Source organism: Papaver somniferum, unplaced genomic scaffold (genome assembly GCF_003573695.1).
Source record: "Papaver somniferum cultivar HN1 unplaced genomic scaffold, ASM357369v1 unplaced-scaffold_128, whole genome shotgun sequence".
NCBI classification, from domain to species: domain Eukaryota; kingdom Viridiplantae; phylum Streptophyta; class Magnoliopsida; order Ranunculales; family Papaveraceae; genus Papaver; species Papaver somniferum.
In genome coordinates this window covers 13086550-13099938 of record NW_020621936.1, presented here as the reverse complement: position 1 = coordinate 13099938, position 13389 = coordinate 13086550, and the positions used below count along the sequence as shown (strand labels likewise).

General features: G+C 36.9%; 1 protein-coding gene across 1 annotated transcript; it reads right to left on the bottom strand.

Moving 5' to 3' along the window:
- Nucleotides 1-2716: 2716 nt before the first annotated feature.
- Nucleotides 2717-5226, bottom strand: LOC113331834 (cytochrome P450 704C1-like). Its single transcript, XM_026578477.1, has 6 exons — nucleotides 4853-5226; nucleotides 4463-4681; nucleotides 4060-4347; nucleotides 3640-3963; nucleotides 3347-3550; nucleotides 2717-3103 (listed from the first exon to the last, which is right to left on the bottom strand). The coding sequence occupies exons 1-6, from the start codon at nucleotides 5162-5164 to the stop codon at nucleotides 2909-2911; spliced, it is 1542 nt and encodes a 513-aa protein (XP_026434262.1). The 5' UTR covers nucleotides 5165-5226; the 3' UTR covers nucleotides 2717-2908.
- Nucleotides 5227-13389: the final 8163 nt, after the last annotated feature.

The window sequence follows — 13389 nt, the reverse complement described above, 5'->3', positions numbered from 1 at the left end:
TCAGTGGTAATCAAAGATTGTGGATGCGTGAATTCTGAATATGATAAGCTCTGAATGATTGAAATTGCTCAATTGAGAGTAGTTGCTCAATTGATGAGTTGATGATCTCGTGTTGTCGATGAGACATGAGATTGTTAATAATGATGATGCTGATTCAATCATGATTCAGAAACTTATTTATATTGCTGGAATTGTAGACACCATGATTCCATGAAGTATGACAGTTGATGGAATCAAGGAGTGGGGAAGTGGAGATCGTGTTTGAAACTAGTTGCTCAACGTGTGGAGACTTGGTCGATTTTCCACCCACTATCTCGTGAATTCCTTCAACTGATTGCATGACTTGCTCACATTCCATCGTGTGTTTGAACACACGTGCCGTAGACCGCCAGACCAAAACCCTAAGTGATATCCCCCCAAGTGACACGATTGACGTCTCGTGGTTTGTTAGTCAATTGATGACTTCGTGGTTTGATGGGACGATGAGTCCATGTAGTCGTTGAGTTGAACATGATGTTATGAAACTCATGAATTGAACATGCCATGGGACAGAGGTATAGTTCTTACGATGAAGTGAGCAAGTATTGCTCATTCGATGGATCGTTGAATATTGATTGTTGAACCAATATTCCTTAGTTTGAGAAAATATTCCTCATCTGAGCAAATGCTGCTCATGTGATGAATTGTTGAATATTTGATCGTCTGAGCATGTGTTGCTCGTCTGATGGATTATTGGCAGCGTACCAAAAATATTAATTAGAATACTGGTCGTTGAACCGTGCATAATTAATAAAATTAATGACCAGCACCCTGTCAATATTTTTAATTATTTATTATTTTCTTCTCTATTTTGCATAGGTTCATCATTTCGTTGTATTTTTGAAATACTCGTTCGTGCGGTGACTGTTAGTGTATCATCGCTGAATACACCTTCACCATTTGAATCGGGGCTTACTTAGAGGTAGCTCAGACGCCCGGTTGTTGATTATTTATTACTAATTTTGGAATTCAGTGGAGAATAATTCACAAAACTGAGTAATAAGATGTTTATTATTAATTCATAGGATCAGCTGAGGATTCGACTACGAATTCATAATAATAAAGTGAGCATTACCATTCCATGGGATCGTAGATTCGACCATAGAATCGGAGTAATTAAGATTTATCTATCACCATTTATGAGACCAGTTGTGGATTCGATCATGAAATCGGAGTAATGAGATGATATAGTTATTGCTATTCTATGAGATCAAGTCGTGGATTCGATCATAGAATCAGAACAATCGTTATTGCCATTCTATGGGACCAGTCGTGGATTCGACCAAGGAATATGAGCAATTGTAATTAGGAATAATTAACTTTGTGGCTCTATACTAGCAGAGCAAGCTGTCTAGGAGCATTAATTATCCCGATATGAGCTTGCCGGTAAGTCATATCCTTTATATAGTCAGGGTAAACTTGTTGTTTTTTCCTGAAGACGTTATCGCTCTATACTAGCAGAGAAAGCTGTCTAGAAGCCGTCCATCTCGTGATACTATATAGAAATGATCACTGAAAGTATTCAGTATTCATGAGATATGTCGTTGTCCAGTCATGAGACTACATATCTACATGTACTCTGAGAGAAAGTACTCTCCGTTGAGAATTCGATGAGAGACCCGGGTCTCGATACTCACATCTGTTTGTTGGATCAGAGGTTCGTACAATTATGAGTTTACGATTTTAGCCCTTGTCGAAAATCCACCATCTACAACAGGAAGATGTTTTACATGAGGTGTAGCAACCACATACCCCATTAATTGTATTATATGGCATAAAAGTAGTTGATGAGTTTGTAGAAGCAATTAAAGAGTGTGTTAAATATGTTAACTCTTCACAAGCTAGGAAAGAGAAGTTTGCAACAGCATTGTCACAATGTAGGTTGTCTGGTAAGTCTGTAAGTTTAGATGTGGACACTATATGGAACTCAACTTTTCTGATGCTTAAGAATGCAATTGAATTACAAATTTTTTTTGGAAGACTAGCTGAGACTAATTCTGATTTCAATTGTATGCGAAGAGGAGTGGTACCAAGGAATAGAAATATGTGCGTTTTTAGAAGTTTTTAATGATTCAATTAAATTTGCAGGGATTAAATATCCAACTGCAAACATGTATTACAATAGGGTGTATGAAGTTATGAAGGCACTGTCGTTATGTTTCATGGTCGTGGCACCGATATTAATGAAGATTTTTCAATTGTGGTTGTAGTTTTAATGAATTTTGGTTGATTTTTGGGGTTGGTTTGGATGAAAGGTCTATGTTGGGTGTGGATTTTCGAGGGGTTTAATATATATACAAGTATGAGTTTGATTGTTCATTATGGGCTTTTGGGTGGGGTTTTCCATTAGAATGATTTTTTAGGGACCATGATTTTTTTTGAGGACCATGGTCTTATTAGGCCACCTTCCCTGTAGAAGAAGAAGTGCCGGCAAAAGTGGTTTATCGCCTTTTCCCTTGCAGCGGGAAGCGACTGTCAACGGAGTAGATAGCACCAGCTAAAGTTGCCCCGGGAGGTGGTCAACCAGTAAAATGCTGATGAGGATCGTAGGTATACCGTGTCCTGTTAATTTTTATCCAATGTTTCACTATTAGAAAACAAGATCCTGATTCTCGTAGAGCAAAATGGACTAAAAAGCAGGCAGAAGCCACACCAAAGAGGCTTTCAAGTCTTTTAGTATATGTAATCAACTATTTACTTATTATTAAACAAACATTTATTGAATTGCATCCTTGTTACCATAACGTCATAGCGCCATAGTTTAGCTACATATTACTGCATCAATAAGAAGGTTTACAAGCATGAATACTAATTGTAAACTTCTGGATTTCATTCATTTACATGAGAGTAACTTTAAAACACGGCCGAGTTAATTGATGATTGAGCTTCTATGAGACGCTTGAAGGTAGAGGCCCTCGTCGATGTGAAGATTAAGCATGGTCCTGTAGTTGACAGGTTTATTTTCGTCCTTCATCTTGAAGACGAAACACCCTAATAAAATAGCTGCAAATATCTTCATCTGCCTGTAGGCAAATTCTTTTCCCAAACAGATACGAGGCCCTGCCTGCATTATTCATAGATAAGCACTTAATTAATTAGAACCATATAATATAACGTTTGGAAACTACTTGTTCTAAATATATATACGTCCATGAGCCCAAATGAGCCATTTATAACGAAGAGCAACCCAACACGAAACTGGCCGAAGCCAGGTTCAACCTACCAAAAATGTCCTTGGCGAGCACAGCTTCCAAAAAAAGAAATAGAAATTGCTAAGTTTATGGCTTCATGTTATGTTGTTATGTACCTGAAATGCAGTGAACTTGAAAGAACTTTCGCCTCTAAAATACCCATCCTGGTCCAGCCATCTTTCTGGACGAAACTCCTCTGCATCTTCACCCCATATGTATTTCATTCGACCCATTGCATACGGTTGATAAGCCACCATATCACCTTTTCGCACACTATATCCATCTGGTAACGTATCGTCTGAGAAACAAATTTTAGCATCCTGCATGCAAACGGACAAAGATATCATGAATATAATTTTAGATTCTGCACCTCTATGGCAAAGAAATATGAGATGTATGATAAAAGTACCACAGGGACAGCGGGGTAAAGTCGAAGAGTTTCAGCAAGAGCTGCATGGAGATAATGCATCTTGTCCAGAGCATCATCAGTGACACTCTCAACATACTGATCGAATGGTGTATTGTCCTTGGCATCAGTTGCTTTTCTCACTTCTTTTGCAGCTTTATCTTGGACGTGAGGGTTCTTACAGAGCATGTAAAGAAACCATGAAAGAGTTGTAGCTGTTGTATCTCTTCCAGCTACTAAGAAATTCAGGGTTATGTCTCTCAAGTACCTTGGATCTGTTTCATTTAACTCTAGAAATCTTGACAGGATATCTTCCTTCTTATTCGACTGCATCCATCAAAACCATACAGTTAAATTTCTGTAAAGCTATACAAATAAATCAAAACTAAGAAAGAAACTTCTTTTTCTTTTAAAAAATATTACCAATGAGCCATCTGCCGACTTGAAGCCTTGTTCGATCTTGCTACTTATAATCTTGTTTATGAAATCATCGACAATCTTGATATTCTTCTTTAGCTTGGCTTCAAATCCAACATTTAGAAACCTCTTAATCTCCCAGAGTATATCAACATATCGCCATAGAGTCATCGCACTCGAGTCGTTAAAGGCGTTAGCAAACTGGGTTCCTTCGCTGGATCCAGCAATACTGTTCAATTCTACGCCAAACCCCACTTTGAATATTGAATCCAAAGTTGATTTCATTAGCAAATCCTACAACCAGTATTAATGAAACTAGACATAAGCCAAAACAAAAATAACAAAAAAGTTTAATTCTCCAGGTAGAGTATAAGTAAACCAAGTAGAGTTTAAGTAATTAATTAATTACTTGCGCATCAATGGTGCGGTCGGATTTAGCATAGTCCTCGGAAATAATTCGAGCTAGTTTCGCTGCATTTTTCCGGAAAACAGCACTGCTGAAGTCCCTCAAGACCTTGGTAGAGAACTCGTAGCTCGATACTTTCCTTTGGTGACGCCATTTTTCACCGTCTACAGCAAATATACCATCTCCTAGGAGATCCGAGAGAATATGATAATTATGATATCCCTGAATATTCATTCATTTAAGAAATCACCATCAGATAACTATTCGGTATTTTTGTTCTCTAATATAAAAGCGTTGTGTAACAAGTTCATTTCTATCAGAAACTAACTAAGTTATACAAAATGAAGTTGGAAAGGAAATGGTATAAAAACAAACAAATATATATATATGTACCTTGCCAAAGTTCTGGAAATTGGTTTTGAGGATGTATTCAACATTAGCAGGATCAGAAGTATAAACTTCGCTTCGGAATGGACTCAGTAATCTGTAAGTTTTATGCTTACGAGCAAGATCAGTCATATACTGATGTAATCTTTTGAAGTTAAGAAGTTGATTAAAAATGGTTCCTGCAATTGGATGGTATTTCTTCTTCGTACTACCAGAGAATAAGGATATCTTAAAGATAATTAGGGTGAACAACAGAAGAGCTAACACTGAAACTGTGCCTGTAGTAGTGAATGATGAGGAATCCATCATCAAGTTCATGATTTTCAGTGAGGAATACTGTGAATTGAAGATGATGATAACTACTAACGAATATATAATACTTAAATTACTTATCCATACATCAAAAATATATTAATCATCTTATATCCTTTTATCTCTTGTTTATTTTGTAATACACCCTTGTATTTTAGCCAGCCATGAAATTTCTTTTGATCCGTAAAAAGTTTGATGTCTGCGTTTCGAACTCAGGTCACTAGTATGATCACCCAGTAACTTTACCACTATACTACATTGGCACTGGCGCCAGCCATCAAACTTTCATACAAGTAACAGTATGCAGTGTGTCACCATAAAATGGTAAAGAATGGTGCCGACGAGTTTAGAACTGACTTTGCTACCATGCTACACTGTCATCGGCTCCTGATCAGATTATTAGTTAACTTCTCTTTGCGTTATCATCGCAATCGTATGGTTAACATCAGCTAATGTAACGAGGACATGCGACAAAAATACCTTATATCTTCGATAAATAGTAAACTACACTAGTTTTTTTCTATTTTATCTAGAAATTAAGAACTAATTACCATGCTTGATATGTAATCTAGTAGTTACCGAAAGCAATAACACTACTTTCTTGGTCTTTGCCAGCCATATGAAACTAAGTGGAGTCTAATCACTTTTCATGCATGGGCCAATTTAGGGTTCCATTAGTTTTGGATCATATCTCTTAATTTCAACAGACAATATGGTGGACTACATATAGATTTGTCTATTAGTACGCATGATTATGACTTGATACCTTGTAAGTTGTAACAACTAATCTTTCGAAAAAATGACAAAAAGATCTAAAAGGGTTATCTTTTTCACAAAATTAGTTAAAAAGACCAAAACAGAAAATTCTTGGGTGAAATGGACTCTTAGCTTTAGATACTGTTTATATAGCCAAAAATTAGAAAAATACTGTTCATTGAGCCAAAATGGATATTTGACCCAGAATATTTTTTATTTATTAACTTGAAGAGACAATTATGTCCCTATCTTCTACAGAATTAATTTGCTCTGTTTTACGAGTTAATTGCAAGCAAAACAGAGTATTGAAACAGAGCAAAAAACAGAGCACTGAAACAGAGCACCTACATCTTCTCAGAATTTCAACTCGCCGTTCTCCGATTCCGGCCGAGTTCTGCTTGTTTCCTGGTTCATTTCCAGCCATATCTCAGGCCATTTTCCTGGTCCTTTAATGCACTTTAATTCAGTCATGCACAACCCCTAACATTCATCTATTCAGCACTTCCAGTACTCCTGTAGTTCAATCAACCAACAACCTGTACTTCATTGCAGTATCATCTTACTTTCAGGCCAACTACTGTCACCAGTAGGAACCTGAACTCATAGTTTCTGTAGCTTCATTTGCAGCTGCATATTGAGCTACACAGTACCCATCTTAGCTGCTTCTTGTTCCTGTGACTCGTACAAGCTCAATGAGCTCATTTCTTCCTTCATTATTGCAGCACCATCCTTTGCAGCTCCTTGCGTTCCTTCCAACTTCAACAACACAAAGCCTTTCTGCAAAATCACACCTTCATTGGACCCAAGAAACTCAACTGCAACCACAGCTTCATGCCATTTCCATCTGCTTCACTTGTATTTTTAATTCAACAGCCTCAGTTCCACTAACCTGCATCTGTGGCAAATCACCAACGCCTCGCAACCCATGACTATCATCTCTTAAGTTTAGCCTGCAATACCTCGTCCACCGGCACCAGTTACCACTGCAATTCAGCTCAATTCAGATCCTTGTTAGTCCCGACTTGCTCATTCACTGCAATTATTCCCTGCAATTTCATACATACTACAGCACCAACCACTTCTCCTTAAAATGCCAACTGCCATTCACCAACTCTATTGCAGTAAACTCCACCATCTTCCCATGGCAGTGACCACCAACACAACCAGAAACCCATTGCAGCAAAGTGCAGTTGCAAACACAAAATCCTCAATCTGCGTCGTTAACCTGCAGTCCGAGTCCTAGCCACTGTCAACCACAAATACTGACTCATCCTGCAATTGCAACCTAGCATTCATCTAAAATTCTGCTTCAGAGCTGAGCGTCGACTTCATCTTTGTAACTCCTTTCATCTTTCTCTTCCACTGCACCTGCATTTCAAATTAGCTTAATCATGACTGTAACTACCACTACCATTTCATTAACAGAATCCTCATCTTAATCTCTCACAACTTCAACCACCAGAACCAGTTGCTCTCTTTTCCATCTCAGTTTTGTTGACTGCACTCCTGGGACAGGTTCCTGTGAGCTCAACTTCCATTCCACAGCAGCAACATCTTCCAGCTGATTGTAACTCCAATCACAGACCCATCTCTTTCACATTCGCTAGCTTAAATTCGAACAACATCAGCTTCATATTCAATTTCATCTGACCAGCTGCAACAAACCCAATTCCAACAGCAGCAACCCATTAAATCTTCATCTCAGGCTCATTCAATCTCCAATCCTTGCTAACCACCACAATTCCATGGAACAACCAACCCTTGACTGCAATTCAGATTTGAACCGAAACCCATTTGAATCCATGCCCTAATTGCAGCACAAACTCTATTTCAAACTCATCTCGTCACTATCTACTAACATCACATCTTCATCTGAGTTTGAGACGGCATCAGTAAACCCTCTCTGTTTCAATAAAACCAAGCCTTGTTTAGTTTTTATTTTATAAAAAAAAATATACAACCACAAACGTTAGCAGATAATGAAACATGGATGAAACCAGGCTCATCCAATGGGAACACATGATGAAACCAATTTCATCCAGTAATAACATATGACATACAAAGGTTTCATCCATGAAAACACAAGATGAAACCAGTTTCATCTAGTGGTAACCAACAAAACACCATGTTTCATCCAGTGGAAATACATGATGAAACTAGTTTCATCCAGTGACAACACAAGATGAAACCAGTTTCATCTAGCTAACAAACAAAAAGCTATGTTGTCATCCAATGGAATCAGTTTCATCTCAATTTAAAATAGAAATTCAACCCAACCTAAAACACAATGAAAATAGTTTCATCCTAGTTAAAAATGTGTGAAACCAAATTCAACATAGTCTAAACACACAATGAAACCAGTTTCATCCGAGTTAAAATGGGTGAAGCCAAATTAAACCCAATTTAAGACACTATGAAATCAGTTTCATCTCAGTTTAAAATAGAAATTCAACCCAACCTAAAACACAATGAAACTAGTTTCATCCTAGTTAAAAATTTGTTAAGCATTTGTAATGTCGACAATACTAATCCAAGAAAGAAATAACTACACAGACAAAATCGAAGAACCCCCAATTTCATTTAGACACTACAATTCAATTCAACAAACCATGTCGAATGAATTGAATCCCTTAATTAACCACAAAATCAGTAACAACAACTCCATAATCGATGTACCAATTTCATAAAGAAAAACACAAATCCAAATTAAAAACACACAGACAAGGAACAGATTAGAAGGAACGAGAAAAAAGGTTTATAACCCTAAGTTTTATGTTCCATGAATCAATCAGTAATTTTGAAGGAAGATATGAATGTTCGAACGGTGGAAAGAAAACCCTAGATTGAAAATAGTAAGTAACTTACACGTCGAAGAAGAAGAAGAACCATCGACAAATATTAGGGATTACAGAATTCTTCTTGGATGACGATGGCGGTGGTGATGTCGATGATGGTTTCGGGGAAACATGATATATAGTCAAAGGTGGTGGAAATGATGATGGTGGTGTCGATAATGAAGAAATTTGATGTTCCGCGGTGGTGATGGCGGCGATGGAGAACGAGAACTGGTTTTTGATTTCAGATCTGTTTTATGTTCAGGGTGACGAAGAAGACGAAAGAAGAAATGGGATTTCTGATGTCAAGTAATGTGATATGAAGGGCAGTAACGTAAACTCAATATTTAAAGATTCCTTTGGACATTTGACACAGGCCGAATCCTAACTGTCCATATGGCCCAGGAAACATCCAATTTTGGCTATATAGCCCATTTTCTGTATCTTTTTTGCCTATATTTCTTAATAAGTCTAATAACCATACAATCTGCCACCGTTTTACTTGTTTTTTCCTCTCTTGACCCCACAAAGAGAACTGGAGTGATTGCCTGATTGAGGGTTAGATAAGATAATTAGAGATCTTCCACAAACAATTATATTTGATAGAGAAATCAGAAACGTGACAGAAACCTAGTTGGATTTTCTTGACCAAAATGATTTGGCTTTCATTAATTAAGGCCCTTGAGTTTGTGGAAGTCCTTTGCTCTCAGTCTACTCGTGTTGACTGAAATTCAGATTTTCTTTCACCTTTAGTTAGCTCATAGTCACAGTCACAGACTCGTGCAGTCCAAATGTAAAAACATGAAAATATGAAATGACCTCAATTTTACTCGACTCGTGATCTTACTGTTTTGAGCTATTTATTTCCTCTCCATATATACCGGCATTTTCAAAAATTGTTCTCATTTGATTAGCTAGATCAAAATCATTTTTTTGTAGTAATCACTGAAGAAATACGCTGAGGTTGTTATAACTTGGATTTTCTTGACACCAGTGTTCCAATCCAACAACATGATAAGTATTTAGTTGAATTTGGAACTCATAGTTACTTACTTAGTTACGTCCGGAACTAGTTCTTTACATTTAGCTGGTACTTTTTCTTCTATCTGATTTAATAGCTTGGAAAAGATTACGCGAGAGTTGAAGTCCAAATTGATAACTAGGAAAAGAAATTGGTGGATGTTTTGCAACCCTAAGAGCGACTGCAATGGTACGACTAAACTCAAAGATCAAAGACCAAAAAAAAAGACTAAATATGAGTTTAATCTGTATTGTGACGTTATGGGGAGAAGACCAAATTTGGTCGCGCGTAAAACAGTTTTACGCATGAAGACGGGCGGAAGTATTAGTTACGTTTCATTTCTGGGCGGAATTATAAATTACGTTTCAAACGGGCGTAAATATAAATCACGTTTGTTATCAAGCGTAAATAAAAATTACGTTTGGTAAGGGGCGGAATCTTAAATTCCGCCCGTTGATCAGACGGATTCTAAATGACCGCTCGAAGAAACGTAAAACTAAATTCCGTCCGAGTTAAACACGGTCACACAGCACGTGTGAGATCAGACGGGCGGAATTTTGGTGTCCGCGTGATGAGTTGTACGGACGGACATCTTCTGTCCGCGTGATGAATTTGTCAGGCGTAAAATATTATTACGCCTGAGACGGGCGTAACCAAAATTTCCGTTTCATTAGGGTTTAGGGTTATGGCGTACTCTCATGTCCGTCCGATCAAATCGGGCGTAATCTTAATGAACCGCACCTTCCACCAATACCGCCTCTCCTTCCCAACCACAACACATCTCTTCTACACGAGCCTTCTTCTTCTCAGTTCATTTTCTTCCACAGTTCATATTCTTACACAGTTCATATTCTTGTTTGCTTCACCGCTCCTCTTCAGTTCATATTCTTCTTCTCCATTCCCATCTACCAACCGTACAGATACCCTAAAAACTCCACAAAAACCCTAAAAACTCCATTATAAGGTATGTATTTTCTACTTTCTTTATTCAATTTGTGTAATAATAATATCATGTATTGTATTTTTTGTTCGAATTTATTTCAATTTGTGTAATAATATGCGCAGGTATTGTATTTTTTGTTCGAATTTATTTAGGGTTTTTACGTTGAAATTGAATCAGACTTTATTACTAATTGGATATTCATATTGGGTTAATCAAATCTTATTAAAATTGGGTTAATCGTAATTTAATTTAATTTTTTGTTTTATTTAATAGTTATAAATATTAATAATTGGATAATTATTTTTTGTTAATTTAGTTACGTGATTTAATTTAATATATTTTTTTGTTAATTTAATTTCGTAATTTAATTTATTTTTTTGTTAATTATAAATAGTTATAAATATAGTTAATTGGATAATTATTTTTTGTTAATTTAGTTACGTGATTTAATTTAATTTATCTTTTTGTTAATTTAGTTTCGTATTTTAATTGAATTTTTTGTTAATTATAAATAGTTATAAATATAGTTAATTGGATAATTATTTTTTTGGTTAAATTTATGTTTATGGAATTTTATGATGTTGAAATTTTGTTCGGTTAAATTTATGTCTATTATGGTTCGTGGATTGGTCTTTTAATTATGAAATTGTATTTAACATGTTTGTGCGTAGAATGAACAAGTTTATATCGAGGTTTAGTGGTCGCCAAAAGACCAACAAGAGACAAAAATATACCGAAGCTGATTACAACTTAATCTCTACCGGTCAAATTGAGGAGGTCGACGTCCCCGGGTTAGGGAGGTTTCCTATAGTGGAAGATGATAAGCCGCACGCTACTGAAGACATTACATTTTCAGACGCACCAACATTTAAGTTTAAACATCGTGGATGTCTGGCATCGGTAATTCATTATTATAAATTTATTTCAATACATTGTCCTAGAGTTAAATATTTGATTGAAAAAGCGGGGTGGGAAAAATTGTTGAACATAGAGTGTAACGTTACCCAACATGCCGTTGTTGATTATATTGTTGAGAGGTTTTGGGATACAACCAACACGTTCCATTTTCCATTTGGTGAGATGGGGTTCACGCCATTAGATTGGGTCATGTTAACTGGACTGAGTATCGGTGATGGTTATGTAGTTCCGTATGATTCGAGCCTATACCAATTTGACTATGTCCGTGAGAAGATTTTTCCGGATATCACACAGGGAACAAGAGGCGCGTCGTGGATATCAAACTCAATTACAATTACATATTTAAGCTCATACTTCAAAGAAGATAAGTTGGTGGCGGCTAATGAAGATTCTCTCCTCGCCCATAGAATAGCAATTGCCTTTTTTATGTATATTTTGGGTCAATTTTTCTTTCCTAATGCAAAGAACTATATTGATGCTGGATGGTTAGCTGCTTTCGAAGAAATTGATAAAATACAAGACCTTGACTGGGGCGGTAGTGCCTTTTCGAGATTGTATGCAGGTCTCCGACAAGCTTGTAGGAAACAACAGAAGGCACTAAGCGGGCCCTTCCAAATATTAGAGGTATTTTGGTAATCGATTTTATTTTAATTTTCAACGTAAAGTATATTTTCATTTAAGTTTATTTCCTTGGATATATTAATTTGATTCATTAATTTTATGGACTAGTTTTGGGGGTATGAATACCTAGGCATATGTCGACCAGACATCTCAATGACCGGTAATGAACAGAAATGGCCTGTAATTTCCAGATGGAATGGAAGGAGGTGTCAGAATGATATTATTCGTTGTAGGATTTTACTGAATCAGCTGACGATTGACCAAGTGACATGGCACCCATGGGAATCATACACCGACGTCCTCAGTTCTGAGATGGGAAAGTCTGCTAGGAAGCTGTCGGACTCGAGATGGATATTTTCTTGGAATGGCGTTGTGAGTTAGACATGATTTTTTATATTATATCATTAATATTAATCGTCAATAACATAGTTTTTTATTTTTCGTTATTTATCTAATTAATAACGTACTCACCACAATTATATTCCCTTTTTGGTTATACAGCATAATGTTTATTTAGGAGAAAGATGTTGGAGGCGAAACCACGGTGTTGGAAGCAACTCGGAGGTTCTGCAAGTCGATTGTCAATGTGTATGGGAAAGAATATTTGCGTGAACCTACGGCTGGTGATGTTGAGTTGTTTCTCAACCAAAACAAAGATAGAGGATTTCCAGGGATGATAGGTAGCCTAGATTGCATGCATTGGAAATGGGATAAATGTCCGTCTGCCGAATCAGGGGCTTACACTGCGTATAAAGGGAGCGAAAGTATCGTGTTGGAGGCGGTGGTGTCGTATGATCTATGGTTTTGGCATGCATTTTTTGGTATGCCAGGCTCTAACAACGATATTAATGTGATGAACCGTTCATATGTTTTTCGAAGTCTGGTCACGGGAAAAGCACCACCGGTGAACTATGTGGTAAACGGTCATTCTTATGACATGCCGTATTATCTAGGTGATGGAATATATCCAGAAATTGCTACTATTATTATGGCGTTTAAACATCCGCTTGGTAGGAAAAAAGAGATATTTTCAGCGATGCAAGAGGGTGCAAGAAAAGACGTAGAGCGGGGATTTGGTGTACTTCAACAACAGTTTGGAATCATCAAACAACCTGCTAGAATGTGGAATCCAGATGTG